This window comes from Patella vulgata, chromosome 8 (genome assembly GCF_932274485.2).
Source record: "Patella vulgata chromosome 8, xgPatVulg1.2, whole genome shotgun sequence".
Lineage (NCBI taxonomy): Eukaryota > Metazoa > Mollusca > Gastropoda > Patellidae > Patella > Patella vulgata.
The window spans coordinates 49031634-49050553 of NC_065886.2; the positions used below are offsets into that span (position 1 = coordinate 49031634).

Sequence of the window (18920 nt, forward strand, 5' to 3'; positions counted from 1 at the left end):
TTGACAGTGACAAATGACCAATATAAATAGACTTAAACATATATTACCGTACTTGGTCAAAGATATATCAATAATAAATGAGTTTTCATAGGGGAGGTGAAGATTATTATTGTTATGGACATCGGCTTAAGTAAACTTTATTCACAACACAAGTAAATGTAGTATTCACATCACAATTCTTTATCAGTGTAAGTAATGTTCTGTTAGTATCTATGAAGCTGAATGATTTTTGTTAGGAATAAATGGCACATTCAGGGCATGCTTATTCTTACAAGATTACCTTTTGATCTCTTAAATATGTAAGACATGTTATGTCACTTTGTATAGCAAGTTACTGATTCTTTTTAATGTGAAATGACCCACATTCATTTCTTAATCAGCTTCATAAGATGTCACATTCAAATAAATACCATTATTTACACATGGTTTGTTAGCACATTATGGCTTATTATAATCAATACATGCATTTGATTTAGTTACATGTATATACTTGTATGGGTGGTATTATTTCGAATAATTTGACTTCATGTACCTGCAATTTCACTCAATTTGCTAAAGTATGTGTAAAGTATGTTCTTGGACTTTATTGTTTCAGCTTATCTGGAGGGTAGGTATCAATGATGATAATAATACACTGTGGTCCAGCATCTTCCCATTATGTCAAGTACATGCATCAAAAGTACAACTTATTCATAATGATAAACTGTGATTAACACACACAGCCCTGAAATATTCATGGGTGAATATGGTATAATAAATTTCAAAGATTACAGAAAGGTTATTCATAAGGGCTTCAGTATATCATTGTTGGGAGTTAAACTGATATTTTGAGCTGAATTGAACTTTATGTAGTTGTAGTCAAGTGACAATAATTTGGATGAAGTTGGCATGGTGTTATATTTGTTTCCTGCTCACTAGCTTTATGTATTATATTGGTACTATTTGTAAATGAAGATGTGAGACTTATAGCTATATGTACAAAGTGTAAAAGATTGTAAACATCAGTTTGTTTTGTCTTTGATATTTTCTTGCATGTTCAGTTTCTACTATTACCTCACATAACTGAACTATCACTGCATCTGGTGATCGGTGCTTAACGCAAAAAAGGTATACTTACTTTTTCCAGAAAATTGATACCACTTTTCATTGCGGTTAACACAGTTAACCATTTTTGTCACGCCGCCGTCAGTCAGTCCACAATCTCTTGTTATTTACTATTAAGAGTTATGGCCCTTGCTGACTTTATAGAGTTTTGTTATAGCAAACATTGTATCTACTTTAAATTGATACATGTATTCTTTGTTTAATGAAAGTCATTTAAATTACAACAGTTTCTGATAATTGCACTTGATCACTGGTACATCATGGAAACCTATCAATGTGCCAATTATATTTTACAGTGCAATGCAAAGATTTTTTTACCTAAAGAATCACAATAATTTTTCTTACTTAGCTGTACCCACTCTTACAATATGGAGCAATACTAAAGTTACCGGATTCCATTCAAATATCCTTCTACTTTATAAGAAGAGGATGGATGTACATGTATCATGTATCACAACAAGCCCTTTATCTGTATTCATACATCTATTATGCATATTATTTTATTAATCTACATGATCATATAAATATGTATACAGGAGGAAATTTCCCTCAACTTTTTCTGGGTTGCTTGATTTTCAAATAACCACAACAACGGTTCACATAATTATATAGGATATAAAAAAAAACAAATATTTATGATATGTACTTATAATAGTATAGAACTAAGACTTATGACACCAATTAGTTAGGTTTATTTTTTTACTGAGCAAACACTTGAAATTTTACTTGGAACAATACTGATACTATGATCTGTTAACAAGCTTCATCTATTAATAATATAGAGTTATATGTCACAAGAGGGCCCCTATTAATCAAAACCTGTATATTTTTTATAGCTAAAGTGGGGAGAAACTGCTTTCAGCTAGTTGTAAACATGCTTATAAAGATCAAATTGGAACTGATGGTGAATGTTAATTTATCCCATGACCAACAAAATGGTGAATGCCTAAGAAGATGCATCACCCCAAAGGCATGGTCTCTTTTTTCCCCACAATTGTTTGACATCATTGACACTTAAAAGGCTGATACCTTCAATAGCTTCCATTTTACCTGTTAACATATTTCTCTCAACTTGTTTACATGGAAAATGTAAATGGCCATTGTAAGAGCGCTCATATTAATGGCAACTTGGAATGAAATGGGGGTTTAACAACCTACATCAACTGGGCTAATGAAGAAGGCAACAGCAACTTAAAACATGTATTATGCAAGAGCTAAATCTGCCTATTGCAGGTCTTTCTTTAGGCCTTATATGTCATCTAAATTATTAATTTAATTGTATTTTAATATGATAAAATTCCTGATCAAATGTAGTCGTATTTTGTCGTCGCGTCGGTCTGGCATCCACAATTGCTTGTGGACGCTCAAGAGACTAAAGTTAAATTTATTCACAGTGTTTAAGGTCATGAGACAAAGAAGCCCATTGATTTTTAGCGATTTCCGATAATTACTGCCAGAGTTGATCACTTCAAAAAATCTTGTGGACGCTCCAGAGGCTAAAGTTATCATCTGATTGACTTAAGATTGATATACAGAGTTTAAGGTCTTGAGACGACAAGTATATTGATTTTCAATACTTGTCTGATCTTCATGTAGTGTAGGCCATCGAAAGTATAAAAAAACGAAATATAGATCTGTATTTTAATCAGATTGAGTTGTTACTCTTAATCAGATTTTAGTGTATTATAAATGTTTCATTACCGAAAAAAGTAAAAATATGCGACAACTCTTGCTGACTGCCCGGACGATTTAGCTGCTGTGGGCGTATGTTTCGTTGCCTGGCAACCTATCTTTGATTTTCTAAAAGAAATTTTATTATTATATTAAAATACAATTAAATTAAACAGAGATACAATTAAAATCTGATATGACAAATGTCTGATTTGTAAAACAAATATTGATTTTAAGATAGGCTAAAATTTGAATATACAAGAACTAAGAATTAACAACACAGAATAAAGAGCTGTTTGGTCTTCATAGGCTCCTACTGTGTATTTGACACTCTCAAGACATTTTTCAGACTTTTTCATGTTTCCGTGAAAACGAGTTTGAGTCAGTAGTAAGAACATTTGTGTCAATAGCAACTAGTTTCAACTGACTGGAACTACCGGTAGTAGCTTTCAGTTGTAGAGGCATTCAGGTCGACCATTTTCAGTTGGAAGCCAGTTGTTCCCAGTTGTAAGGTTGACATACATGTAAGCCCGACTTAGACGTCTTGTTACAGGTGTCCTTCCAGAGTAGGCTAAGCATAGCATGGTTCCTAAATTAAATATTATGTAGGCCTACTGGTTTAAATGACACTCTAGTTAATGGCCACTCCTAATCGTGCCGACCGAGATACAAACCATTTAACATTGTGTATTTATGTTGTCAATCAGAAAACACTACATTATTGAAGAGTTACCTCCCGTTTTAATTGGAAGTTCAAACTATTTGAAACATGGTCATTATTAGCAATAATAATGTTGATATATTATCAAAAAAAATCTAACTACTGATCAAAAGACAACATTTTACACAGAAATATATGTACCTCCCTTATATCTGTTCGTTTGATAAGCCTAACTAGTATTTGTTAAGACTTTAATATCTACGTGGCATTGATTGCATATTCTTCAATAAGCTTTTCAATTCTTCTTGAGAATCTTATTTTAATAATTATCTAAATATATATGTATATAAAAAATAATATATAAACATTCGTTAAATCTGTTCAGCACTTTGAAGCTACTAGTACAGTCATCCGACTTCTAACAATCCTGTCAAATTAATAATATCAATATTATATATATATATATATATATATATATATATATATTAGTCGAACAAAATAGATTTTAATGACATAAAAATGAGACTTAAAAAAAAAAATGGCAGTTACAATTAAAATATCCCTTATAAAAACCATGTGATGTACATTTCAACATTTAAATATATATATTTCTCAACAACAAAACATTAGATCAACAGAATTTACATGTAAATTTGAGTAATACTGGTCATCATTTACATAATCTAACACCTAGACAATCTATCAGATCTACTTTTTAAATATCACCATCTCTTTCATAAAGACCTAATATACCAGTAAAACTCAAAATTGTATATTTGAGGTTGAAATATGTAAATAATACAATTAACATCAATGAGAAGTTAAACCATTTAAAGAGGCTAAGACCCCTTGGGTCAAAATAAAGTATTAAATTGGGTTTATTTGATGTGTTATTTCGATTAATGATGTCCTGACCTCTAAATTTTTGTAGTGAATGGGAGTTTGTTTACAGAACACCAGTCGTTATATCTATGGGTGTAAAGTTTATTAAAGTTACAGTTCATTTACATGAAAGATGTGAATTATATAAAGATATGTACTGTATATAGTTTATTTAAGGGCGATGAGTAGTCTAAGATAGATGAGTAGTCTAAGATACGCACACTAACTTTTCAACACCAATCTTATTAAGACTTTGCTAACTTGTTCCACGTATAAAATAATCCAGAGGGCACATTACAGTCTGACCACTTGTTGTGTAATAATGGAGATACAAGCGGAAAGAAAAAAACTATTTATAGCAAACAATACGTTTTCCCCAACCTACATGTAGATCAGTTCTTAAATGAATTATGATGTCGTACACACTGTTCACGTCATCCGCTGTAAACAATCATGGCCGCCTCCAGCAGCAGTTTCACATTAGATTATTGACATCAGAAGGAATTTCCTCTAATATGGGATTATCCAGATCTACCATCTATCACGATTGGAACATGGCTGATTTCATTTTTTGATGGTCGAAGACTACCATTTTTGAATGTAAAGAATGGGGACATATTCAAAGAATCTCGTTTGAAGGTAAATAATCAACAAATATTTTAAAATACTTTAAGTTGATATTTTATAATGATTTTTGGTGTCGAAATTTCCATGAATACCAAGACAAATCACAATATATAGCAGGCATAACTGAGAAGATTTGTCTTTTGTTGTCATCAGCACCATTATTATCATGCATTTGGGTCAAGTTTGGAACATGGTAAATAAAATTGCTAATTTTTTGATGATTAATATGTAGTTTATAACCCCAAATAACAAAAAAATGTCATATCTTATGCACAAAACATACAGCCCTAGCTTTAAAATGTGCATTTTAGACTGCTCAACTCCCTCAAGACTAAATACTTTATTTATGTAGATATTTTAGATAAGAACGATCCATGCATATGGACCAAAAACAAAACAAATAGCTACTAAGTCTAAACTTAAATGGCACAACAGAACAAAATATCACTACAAAACAATAACTAGAGGAAAATTCCAGTTAAAATTGAACTTTCTGACAAAGAACAACTTTATCCTGCAAATGATAACATAAGGCAATTTAACAGGAATTATGTTTTGACAGTGGTATCATTGTCTTTTTCTGGTAATCTTCACTAGAATGATCAACACTTGAAGACTGAGAAGAATTTGCCAAATATGGTCTATTACTATAGTCATGATAACTGGTATACATCAAATCAGATACACTATTTACTTCAGGGTTTATAGGTTCTGAACTAGAATCTAATTTACCGAGTTCTTCTTCAGGAACAAGTTTCCTTAACCTAGCTACAGTATTTAATAGTGCTCCACGTTCTAATTCTAATGTCTGTACTCGTGACTTAAGATTTGATTCATTAACTTGAGAATCATGTAAAGCAGATGAAAGACTATGTTGTTGACTATGAGCCTGTTGTAATTTCTCCAGTAAGTCCATGTTCTGTTGACGTAAGTTACGATGTACTTTTTCCAGCTGATGAACCAGATCAGAATCACCACGTTTTGAAGTATGTATCATTTCTTCACGTAGAACATGATATTCTACTTCATACGCATGTAGTTGTTTACTGATATTCATATCAAATGCCTGTACAAAACAATAGACATGGTTACAATATCAAAAAAAGATGTGAAAATACTATAATCAAAGAACAACCAAGAATATGATTTTTTATCTTCCTACAATAAATATCTGATCCGAGAAGAAACAAAATCAAATGAGGTTCAATGTCCCAACCAGGCTTATGAAGATGCAGAAAAAAGGACTATGAAAAAAAAAAACCTCTTGTTTGATCCCACTAATAATTGCACTTTTATTTCTGAATGTATTTTATCCAAGTACTACACCCAATATGTCAGCAGAAACTTTTGAATATTACCACAGAATAGATATTATATAGCCATATATAGTTTGAAACAAAATTTTTACCTGGTTTATGACCCTTTCCATTTGAACTTCTATCATTTCAGGTAAGGTTGTTTTAAGAAATTCAACAATAGTTTCAAAACTATCACACTGCATGATTAACTCTTTATGGGTTCCAAGCAAAAGGAGAGCAACTTTATATATCACATCCACTCCTTGTATAAACAGCAGATCTTAAAAACATAAATAATAATATAGAAATACAGGAACATTGTACATATATGTATTTATCATACTCAAGTGTTCATTACACATCATAAAACTTAATCAGTAATGTTATTTACAGTAAACAAGCGGTTGCCATTCAAGATACGCCCACATTTTGCAAGAGCTGGATAGAAAACAATCTATAAAAAAAAAGAAGCGATTTTTCGTACAATCAGCGGCCATAATCCAGGATGTTATGGTCAGGCATGCGTCAGTATCAAAAGGAACCAAGATCTTTTGGATATAAACAGATATTTTAAGTTTCATCAAAATCCGATAAAAATTGTGACCTCTAGAGAGTCCACAATATCGTTATTACATACTTTTACACTATTTGCGCACATTGAGCAGCCATTTTGTCAGACAGTTTCAGTCCAATTTTCATAAAATTCAAACTCTTCCATTATTACAGTGTAAGTAACGGTGATATATTTTTCGTACAATCAGGGGCCATAATCCATGAAGTTTCAGATTTGTCAGAATCTGATAAAAATTGTGACCTATAGATCAAAAACACATTGTGGACGGACAGTGGCAACGAATGTATACGCCCACATGAAAATGTGGGCATGTAAAAACAAATATAAACAAATCAGCAGTGAGCCTGATGTCACCCATTTTAATCTAATAATAAATAGATGAAACATATTAATTGATGACACATTTATCTTTTTGAAAAGTATCGAGCAATTAAATAGTTTTATCACTCTGTTTAACATGAGCAGAAAATGCTCATTATTAAATTTAGTCAAGATATTGAAATAATAAAACAAGGTATTGATATAATAAAACTAACATCAATTAGAATCTGAGTTACCGTGTTTCAAAGCATCGACAAATCAAATTACATAGCTTAAAGATACATTCCCGCATACAAACTGGGGGATTTGATGATCTATTTGGACTAAAAACATATTCAAACTAATTAATCTATAAAAATTTTGCTTCAAATCCTTCGCAAAACATTGTCTTCACAAGGGAATACCCCTGCTATAAAAATATATATTAAAAGAGGTCATGTTAGTGTCACGTAGCTTGGCTGACGCAGTAGCCTACCTAGCAACGGGTGTGAAGCTGGAGGAGAATTCATTGCATATACAAGACAATGTTGTCTTTAATTGCTGTCTATTTATTATAAATATTGAAGCCTAATTAAATTCTCGGATTATCCACTGCCCAAGTCTTTTTCCATGGTTTTTATCTTAGAAACTGTTGTACGCTTCAGCTCGCTGTCTAGTGTACCAAAATATACATCAAGCGCTCTCTAACACTGAGAAATCAGACAATCTTCGCATGCAACCCTTGACGTCACTCGAGCAGTCATCCCCAATTGCCAGGTTGCCAGTTAGGGAAACCCTTACATTTTTGGTTTGGGTGTTTTTCAGGGAATCCAGTATTTTTCTAGTAAGATTGAATGTTTCTACTTTCCATACCAAAACTGTCATACTTTTATTGGAAATAACCACCCGATAAATACTTTAGTGGAAAAGTATCTTTAAGCTGGAAATGCTAATTATCAAATTACGTCACGACATTCACCTGATGAAAACATACACCAAGTTTAATCATTCTACCGCAATTAAATGCTGATTTATTATGTTACAAAATCTCAACCAAATTGCTTATCTCTACTTTCCCTAAGCAGAAATCTCTCATTGAATTTAGTCAAGGTAGTCTATTGATGAAAATCGCCTGGGTTTGTTTTAACCACACTCATTGTCGGTGGAAGTAAATGGAGACTTTGGTAGTAAATTTATTCAAGTATTTATTACTTACCAAATACCCTTGCCACAAAACCTAACGGAAACTGTGAAGCAAACAGAGTTAAAAACCAAGGAGCAGCATATAATGTAGGACCAATTTCATATTTCTCAAAATGTTCATAAAGATCCTTATAATGATCATGTATTAAACGTGTCAGCTGATACAGTTTTATCTGAATAAAAAATAATATATTAAATTTGAATTCATAAGATGTGAGATAAGAATATGAAATCTTTCAACTAATCAGCATAAAACAAAATTGGTAGCCAACGTACCAATATATATAGTAAATTTGTCCAGACAATTAAACAGGACATAATTTTTATGGGATATCAATCACTGGTTTTATTCTAAAAGCATGGTAATTCGACAAGTATCCTCTTATCTATACTTGTTGGAATATCTTGCTTGTAAAATAAGACCAGTGATCAATATCCCACAATAATTATTTTCTGTTTAATGTGTTCCTTAATCGCTCAATGCCACAAAAGATTATTGTCAAGACAATGTTTATGGGAATTGAAATTTGTTGACCATAATATATTTACCTGTAAAGCTATCATATTTGGACGATATTGTATACGTAAACCTAAATTAAACATCATATACTTTAAAGTATCAAATGCTTCAATCTCTTCCATCTGTAAGTAGAAAATAATAAGTCAAATTTCCTAGAATGTATCCTAATAACATCCATAATAACACAATAAGCACCAGTAAATTCCTTCTAAAAACTGGTTATAAGTTCAGAGAACCTACAAACAAAACAAATGGTGTTTTATTATATAGATATTATTAGGTCTTTGGTAAAACAATCTTCAATACTTAAATTAAGTTAAAGGGCCAATTGAAAACATGATCATAAAATTATTACATTGGTTACTAATAACTACTTTTAACATTGATAAGCTAAAATATCAAATGTTTCATGGCCTAATCTACACTAATATGTACTCAGATTATTTAACATTTAATTCAGAAAACAAAATTAAAATACCAATGCTAGATAATGTCCCAGCATGGATTCAGTCAGATTTAAAACAATAACAAAATGGCGACAGGCTTATTACATAGCAAGCAGCATAGATCGATGAAATTTTAATTCAACATATCTTTGTAAAGACTGAACGGAATTGAACCATTTTTTGATCAATATTCCAATTAGAGATTCATCTTGCACAATATTGTAGTTTGCAAGGGTTTGCAATGAGACTTGAACCAGTTTGTGCTAAATATATGATCAATGTGAATACTTACATGCATGATGAGTATACCAGCTATAAAACTAAGGCCCTGGCAATAACCTACTTCTTGATCCAATAAACTGTAGGCTTTTAATATATTAAACAATTCTAATTGGCCTGGTCCAAGTTGAACAGAAAAATAAGGATGTCCAGGGAATGTACGACCTAAAATAAAATTGTTGTCATAAAATTAGAATGTCTGAAAAATGTCTAATAATAAATATATTGAAAATACACCTTTATTTCATAGAATATAATGGATTACTATCGCAGGAAATACCTTATATATATAAATCTTTGTAGATTGGGTTTCAAATGATCTACATACCAGTACCAGTAATGTACAATATTAGTAAGTGCAGGGGGACTGCACCACACAAAATTTACACAAAAACAAATACACAGACAGGACATCACACTCAGGAAAACACAAACATACAGACAATTAAAAAAAAGTGAATGGATCCGGGGGCTATCAATACTTCGATTAAACTCTTATATAAGGAACTGTAACTGTAACACGGACGGGAAATCTTCCTTTGTTCTTTTCGTTGAATAAGCAGATTGTTTTCCCTCTAGTAGATTGGGTGGAGCTTAAACGTGCAATAACTGGATGTGTTCAATGTTATTGCACACTTTTGCTGGTTTACACTAGTTTTAGTAGAAATCATATAGAGAAGTGGGGTGGGTTTTCTGTGCAATAACAACGAGCATGTTGAGCAGGTGTCAGTGTTACAAGTCATTTATAGCACACTTCATTCGTTAACAGGTTTAACACCTAGGCCTCTGGCCTCTAGTTATACCTGTTAACTTATGAAAGCTGTGCTATATAACTTACTAGAAGATTGCCCGGCTTCGCTCGACTCCGAAACCGGAAGTGGTAGACTAACGCCACCTGGCCTATGTTACTCCCCGGTCCGAGCTACCCCTATACCCCAAATTTCAGACTCAGGGCAGACCTAGTGTAGCCGCCAACCCCGAACAGACAGACAGACAGACAAACAGACAGACAAACGACAGTCACAAATATTAGTATAGATATAGTGGGTCTATACTCCATAATCTTGGTATTACATGCTTTTGCGAAAAGGGGAGGGGCCATTTTGACAGGAAGTTTTGGTCCAATATTCATAAAATTGAACTATACAATATTTATGGTGTAACAGGGATATAATCAAACAGTTTTTAAAATCAAATAAAAACTGTGACCTCGAAAAGTAAGCGCAGGGGGACCACACGACACGCAAACAAAACCGACAAGACAATCCTGTAGCGCGAACAAACTACATAAACATTACAAGAAATAAACAACATATATCACATCAAGTGAATGGATCTGGGGGCCAGCCATAAGTGTCCTCTGCACTGTTCAGTCCCGGGCCTCTAATAATCCTGAATTAATGCGACCAATTTTGACAGTGGTCGTCTCTTGAATGGCAATGGTCTGCCAGTTGGAGCATCGAATAATTTTAACAATAAGGGCGATTATCCAGATAGAATCTCAGTAAAAATTGTTTGTACAATAAGGGGCCGTAATCAAGGATGTTACGGTCCAATATGCACCAATATTGATAGGAACAGAGAACTTTGGGATATAAACCTATATTTCAAGTCTTGTGAAAATTAGAAAAAAATTGTGACCACTAGGATGTCCGGAAGAACAGTGGCAATGACATAATACACCCAGATGAAAATGTGGGCGTATAAAAATTAAAGGCATTTTAAAGATGCATTATGTAAGATTTAGATAAAGTGCTCACAGTTCTCGCTTTAATAGTTAAACAGGCGGTTGCCAAGCAACATATGCCCACATTTTGCAAGCCAAAAATTGAAAAAGCAATTTTTCATACTATCAGGGGCCATAATCCAGGATGTTAAGTTTCATCAAAATCAGATAAAAATTGTGATATATTTGATGGGTTTTTAAAATCAAATAAAAATTGCGCCCCCCAGAGGATCTACAAGTTAAAATCAAAATTTTTGTATAATCAGCAGGATGTTACCGACCGATACATCCCATATTTCAAGTTTCGTCAAAATCTGATAAAAATTGTGAACAGACACATGGGGTGACGGCATAATACATCCACATGAAAATGTGGGCATATAAAAATAATGAAAAGCGAATGAGGTGAAAAATTCAGTCAAATTACTTAATTCTGAGCAGATTTATAGCCATTTGAAGAACAGGGTAGTCTTGATTATCCATTTTTCAATCAAAAACTAGTAATCGTGTTTAAATTCATTGAAAATCAAAAGCATCCAATGGTCTAGAGCATTGATTATGGGCTTGGCATGTGAATAATGTCCAATTAAAGATTTATATAACATTTGAGGCCAAACGAAAGATATGCATTAACGCTTTCACTGCGTATACCCGGTAGTACCGGGTATTATAAAATGTCGGTAAAATGCCCGTACCCGGTAATACCTTGTACTCAGTAAAGCCCTCGCTAAAATTAGTACCGTAACTGCAAGTGCCATCTATTGTATTTTCTATACACTAGAACATATTTCCACGTGTTTCAAAGCGGCAAAACGTAAAATGGCGGAGTGCATAGTGACAACGTAGACGATGCACTCTCGACGAAGTCGTGAATGACATCTTGCTGACCAACACGTGGACAATTTCGAGACGGGTGATACACATAATTCGTTTCCAGTTACTTGATAATGATAGTAGTCAGGACAGTGATTGGTATTATGAAGTGTGTGATTTGTTGCGCGACGTTTCGCCCAGGGCTAGCTATGTCTCCCGTGCATGATGAACAAGCCCAATGTGAACACGATAGCCCTGTGTCTGCAGTAGGCAATTCCTGAGTCCCGAACGTGTAGATCTGTTGACTGACTATATTGATAATGATATGGGACTTGGGGATGAAAGTGAAAGTGAAAGTAAAAACAAGGTATTGCAATCCGCACGTGGTCATGGCAGCGGGAGACGTGATGCGCGTGTTCGTGGCGGCATTGCTCATGGCTGCTATTGATATTTTTGTTCATTTTATATATCTTTATCAAAATCCAGTGAAAAAAACAATATCTTTTAAGTATTTCATGGAGAAAAATTCGTTTTCGTGTTAGCTTTAGTGAGAAATGAGAAATCCAAAATGGCCGCCATGACGTCATGTGACTACATTCTTATGCAAATTTCCAAAATTTTATTTTTTCCTCTTAGCCCAACCTCATGCCCATCCCGACAGACAAAAAGATTTTTCATAAAAGCTTCCATAAGTACTGCTTGGCATTCGGTTCCAACCTCCCTTTTTTCCTCAAAAAAGGGTCTAGCACAGGCAGTGGATTTACATTGAAAGGGTTAAGACAGATTTAGCTCTTACATAATGCATCTTTCATATATCTGGATAAAAAATATTTCCTATCTAAGTTTTTTCAAAGATTTCATGATACTTGCCCTCATTGGAGAGTTAATAAGCTGCCATCACTGGGCATCCAAAATGCCAAGCTCAACAACCTACTAAAATTTCTTCATATCCAACATTAAGTTTCACATATATAACATTGTTAACAAGAGGTTGTGGACTGAGGGACTGAGAAAAATATATGACTATAATATAAGAAATATACCTAGATCTATAAGTATAGCATGTTGATGAGTTGTAAGTTGTTTTAATAAATCATAATAATCAGCATGCGATGTTATTTCACACTCTGATTGGGTTTTATGTATAACATGTTGTTTCCATAGTAATTGCCAGATATTGCCTCTAATACATCGTGGTACACCTACAATACAAACATACATCATCATTATATCAGAACTTTTAAAATACAAATTTTAATATTCAACTCCTGTATAATATAATGTCAATTCCATGTTGAATTGGAATAATACAATAAAATGTATTACAATGTTGTGATTATTACCTTTTCTGACACATTCTAATAAATTTGACATATGAAATTTATAATCTGTAGGTTTACTCAATATATTCTCCCAATCTTTAGTAACATCTTTTAAACATGGTATCACTTCCATATAATCTAACTTATTTCTTTTTAACTGGGCTTCATCTTGTCTAGCTGGAATATAAAACAAATTTACATATGCCAGTCTTCTGATTAATGGACAGTATCATGGGCAGATACAGGTTTTTTAAACAAAAACAATTTTGCAGAGCATAGAAACGCCCACATTTTGCAAGAGACAGACTGAGAACAAACTAAAAAAAAGCAATTTTTCATAGAATCAGGGGCCATAATCCAGGATATTACCGTACAGTCTGACATGTGTCAATATCGAAAGGAACCAGGATTTTTTAAACATACATTTTAAGTTTCAGCAAAATAGGAAGATATGCAAGATACACCCACATTTTGCAAGAGATGGGCAGAGAACAACCTAAAACAAAAAGCAATTTTTGTACAATCTGGGGCCATAATCCATGAAGTTACGGTCCGATACTAACATGCAAGTATCAAAAAGAACCCACATCTTTGGAATATAAACATCAAAATCAGATAAAAATGGTGACTTCTAGAGGGTCCACAACCTTGGTATTACATACTTTTACACTAGTTTATAATCTACCAGGAGTTTGTCTATCTTCTCTGGTTAAAGGGGTTGCCTTTCTACTTTTACACTATTTGTGTACAGGGAGCAGCCATCTTGTCAGGCAGTTTCGGACCGATTTTCACGAAATTCGAACTCAACCGTCATTATGAACTAACGGTGATTGAATTTCAGCCATTGAAAGAATCGTCCTATAAAATCAGGAGTACAGAAATCTGAATGTGCACTATGTACATTGTATACTACTACTGGATTTATTCATATTCAAAGCAATGTTAATTGATAAAGTCAAAATATCTTGAACAGAACCAGTAGTTTATGATGGATGAAAGACAGAAGTGGCTGCATCAGCCATTTGGCTGATTTTCAACTTGATTGAACATAAAATAATGACAAAATATCTCTTTATATATAATACAAGCTAGAACACATATCTATACTAATCATTCATTAATTAAACTAAGTAGGTTCAACACAAGTCAAACAGTTTTAGCTTTTCGATCACAAGGCTGTTCAGTTCATAAGGCTATATTTGGTTCAAGCACAAAATAATAATGTGGACAGATTATTTGTTTCAATATTGATGAAAACTTCAATGCTTCCAACGAAATTTGAAAAACATATGTCAAAAGCTACAGCCTCACAAGGTTTTCATTAAAAGGTGGTAACTCTGGAACAGAAAGTCACAATACAGTGAATATCGATAGAGTTTGTCCTCTCACGACCACAATGCTTAACAACAAATTTGAAAGATAGGTTGCCAGGCAACGAAACATATGCCCACAGCAGCTAAATTATCCGACCAGCTGACAAGGGTTTCCCCATATTTATTCTTTTGTAAGTAATTTGGCGGGGGAGGGGCAATGATCACAAGTGCCTCAACAGAAATTGTTGAACTTTGTTTAAATAATTTAAATAATGCATATAAATTCTATACAGATCGGATGATAATTTTTGTCGTTCGAGCATTCAAAAGGTTCAAGAAGTAATAAACAGAAATTGATGGAATTCGGTTGGCTTCTTCGTTTTACTAATCTAAATAATGCATATCAATTTCATACTTATCAGACGATAACTATTTTTGTTCAGAAGTTTCCACAAAGGAAAACCTGGGCTATAACGCTTAGTAATTCAAATAATGCATATAAATTTCACACAGATCGGATGATAACTTTTGTCATTTGAACATTCACAAGGCTCAACAAAGTGACACAAGGGCCATAATTCTAGAAGTAATTAACAAATTTCTCACCAAATTTCGAAAAATATAGCCTCTATCACGTTCAGGTTTTTGTGAAAATGGGCATAACTCAAGTCACAGAACGCTGTAAATTGATAGGGTTCGTCCTCTCATGACCATGATGCTTCACACCAAACTTGAAAAGAATCCGTCAAAAACAGTAGCCTCTATCACTTTCACAAGACAGTCTGTTAAAAACTGTAGCTTATATTGCATTAACAAGGTTTTCAGCGAAGGGAGAATGACTCCTGAACAGAAAGTCATGGAAAGCTAAAAATCGATAGGGTTCATTCTCTCATGACTCGAATGCCTACAACCGAATTTGAAAAAGTTTAACCTCTTTCAACAAAGGGAGGACAACTTCGAACAAACAGACGAACAACACTGGATTCGTCCTCAGAATTTCATCATAACTTAGTTTCAGTTTGGTGTTTTAGAGAACGAGGACGGTTAGACTGAATACTATATATGGGGTTTATAGAGTAAAGTGTCTATTATAACAACAAACATGTGCAACTAGAGTGATAAAACTAACACAAATATAACGTAATCTAACATTCTTCTAGTAACACCCCTTACCTTTAAACATGACCACAGAACGAGAACCATACATAACAAAATATCCTGTTATATATAAATAGATCAACTTATTATAACCTTGTCCACTTCAATCGATACAGATTGCCGTATATGCTCATAGCCTGTCTCATAAACTCATAACATAAAGTAAGCATCGTAAACCTATAGCACACAGTATGCTTCGAAAAATTATAATACAGTATGCCTCGTATGCTCATAGTATACAGTATGCCTCATAAACTTATAATTCAGTATGTTACGAATGCCTCCTAAACCTATAGCATACAGTATGTTTCATAAACTTACAGCATACAGTATGTCTCATAAACTTACAGCATACAGTATGTCTTGAATGCCTTGTAAACCTATAGCATAAGGTGTGCCTCTTAAACTTATAACATACAGTATGCCTCTTAAACGTATTACAGTGTGTCTTGTAAACTCATAACATAAAGCATGCATCGTAAACTTATAGCATACAGTATGCCTCGTAAACTTATAATACAGTATGTCTCATAAACATATACTGTTTTCCTCAAGAACTTATAGCACAAGATATGCCGTCTAAACTTATAGGATACACTATGACTTGTAAAATTTACAAAATAGAGCATGCCTCATAAACTTATAGCATACAGTACAGTATGCCACGTAATTACAGTACAACATCATGACCCATGTATGAAACATGATTCATGATAACTAGTAGTTAGTAATGATTAATGATCTACATATAAACAAGCCAACATTGAGGCCCTTAAAATACCAAAATAAATAGATGACACATATTAATTAATTGCACCTTTATCTTTTTGTAAAGCATAGAGCAATCAAATGGATTATCTATAATTAGTCTAAGCAGAAAATGCTCATGATTAAACTTAGTCAAGGTTTTGACGTAGTGAAACTATACATTTAGTTTGGCCACTCTCCTTCAATTAGAATCAAAGTTATTGTGTCACATATTATTGACCAATCAAATTGCTTACCTTTGCTTAGTAATTGTGGATAATGTGATTACCGAACACAGTCAAGACATTCATCTAATGAACATCTACAACAAGTTCAAACATTATACCTCAACTAAAAGCAGTTATTGTGTTCCAAGGTCTTAACCAATCAAATCACTTGTCGCTACTCTTAGCCTAAGTATAAAATTCTCATCATCGAACTTAGTCAAGTTTCATCACTCTCACCCAATTAGAATCAAAGTTACTGTTACCAATGAAATTTCTCATCTCTGCTTAGCCTGGGCCATAAATGTTCATCAGACAGACAGACGGACAACCTACTGTAATAGTCCCCTACTGTTGTCGAAAGGTGTAGGACAAAGATATTAAGTGGTAATAAACTTACCCACTAAACTGTGATTTTCTTTTTCCATTCTGATCAATAATAGTGTTTCTAGAATAGCTTTCTTCCACAGAGAACGTAATTCACTACTAGATAATTTACAACCATCCACTTCATCTTGTACTGGACTCTCTGAAAATATATACCTTAAAATACTTAATAGTCACCTTGTGTTACTGTACTGGTTACAAACCATCACAAAATCCTCCTTTATACAAAATAACATTTTCTGAAACTTTATGAATTGTCCCTAACTTGTCCTTTATGTGTATATATGACAGCAGAATTAACTGGGGTATCTGACTTCTGTACATATACCATTACAAATCCACAGTGGAGCTTGCCTTCTTTCACCATTCACACAAAGTCAGACTTAGTAAACTTTTGTTGATAAAATTATACATGTATAGTCTGAAATCACACTTTAATCCATTTACAGGCCACCTCTCTAATCCCTACAGATAATCAATTCCACAGGGCTTAATAGTGGATTTGTGTTAATCTATATCCCCTCTTTAGAGACTTTATAATGGCAAATAACTAACAAACTATTTTTTATACAAACAAATTATTTATTACAAAAATGGACAGATTGTCTTATACTTTCCAATGATATAAATTCAATGATATAAAGTGGAATTATAGTAATAAATCATATTGGAAAGTTATGTTTCACTGAAAGTATGTCTTTTCTCTGTCATAACAGTAAAATCACGTCAACAAATATCATAAAATGTCAGATTCCATATCACTCTCGAAGTAGTATTATTAGGTGTAAGTTAATGGTTGATAATGTTGGAATAATGCCAAAATCGTTGACAGTAGTTGTCACTGTGTGAATTTTCAACTCTGACCTATTACATACATTCCGGGAGAACATCTGTTGAAACAATTTATTTTGATTGGACAATTGGTGAAACAAACAACCCTTTTCATTTGAGGATTTATTTTTTTCACCCAATCAGCATTAATTTAAGAAATAAATACTGTCAATAGAAAGAAGCTGATTGGTCTCACGCAGTATAGCGTTAAGGCCGATGCTCGACTAGCAGATGCTTAATTGCGCTATCAGATAATTAGAGGGCGAGCAATACAGCACTAGCGTGTACAATGTGCAAGTGATTTTACGTGATGAGAATCAGTCTAGTTTCTGTATTGTACACTTACCTGTAATAGATTTAGATTCTGGAACTTGAACTGGAGTTACAACACGATAAAATATTTCCTGTCTCCATGAACTTCTACGTTGGCGTTGTGGGGTAACACACATAGATGGTGTCAATTCATTGGTTGAATCTTGTGTTGTAAAAGAAGGGGGTGTGTCCATGGGTTGGGGCGAACTGGCAAATAAAAAACTGGAAAAAGAAGAATTGACTTAATTTTGAACAAAAAAAGGTCAAATTATTTCAACAATATCTCGAATTACTTGTGGTTTAAATGAAAATCTTTGAAAGGGATCATTATTAAAATTGAGAAAAAATATAAAAAATCAACTATGATAATAAGTTGTCCACTAGCAGCTTAAAGAGTCTTTGACATAAGTGAAAATTGCTTTGTATAGCAAGTGCCACTGGTACCAATGTATATCAAAATGTACAAATGTAAAACATATTGTTTTCAAATATCTATCAAATTGTTCAAGTGTCTTCTTGTCT

At 33.3% G+C, this 18920-nt stretch overlaps 1 protein-coding gene across 6 annotated transcripts in view; it reads right to left on the bottom strand.

Annotated features, from left to right (window-relative positions):
* Positions 1-820: 820 nt before the first annotated feature.
* Positions 821-18920, bottom strand: part of LOC126829623 (TBC1 domain family member 1) — a 58278-nt gene continuing 40178 nt past the window's right edge. For all 6 annotated transcript variants that reach the window (XM_050559590.2, XM_050559591.2, XM_056102615.1 and 3 more), the window contains 9 exons: positions 18433-18620; positions 17269-17397; positions 13448-13603; positions 13148-13306; positions 9579-9730; positions 8870-8962; positions 8334-8493; positions 6354-6523; positions 821-6011 (listed from right to left, as the gene is read on the bottom strand). In XM_050559590.2, coding sequence (XP_050415547.2) covers positions 5484-6011; positions 6354-6523; positions 8334-8493; positions 8870-8962; positions 9579-9730; positions 13148-13306; positions 13448-13603; positions 17269-17397; positions 18433-18620 — 1735 coding nt within the window. In that variant the 3' untranslated portion in view covers positions 821-5483. The remainder of the gene's footprint in view (positions 6012-6353; positions 6524-8333; positions 8494-8869; positions 8963-9578; positions 9731-13147; positions 13307-13447; positions 13604-17268; positions 17398-18432; positions 18621-18920) is intronic.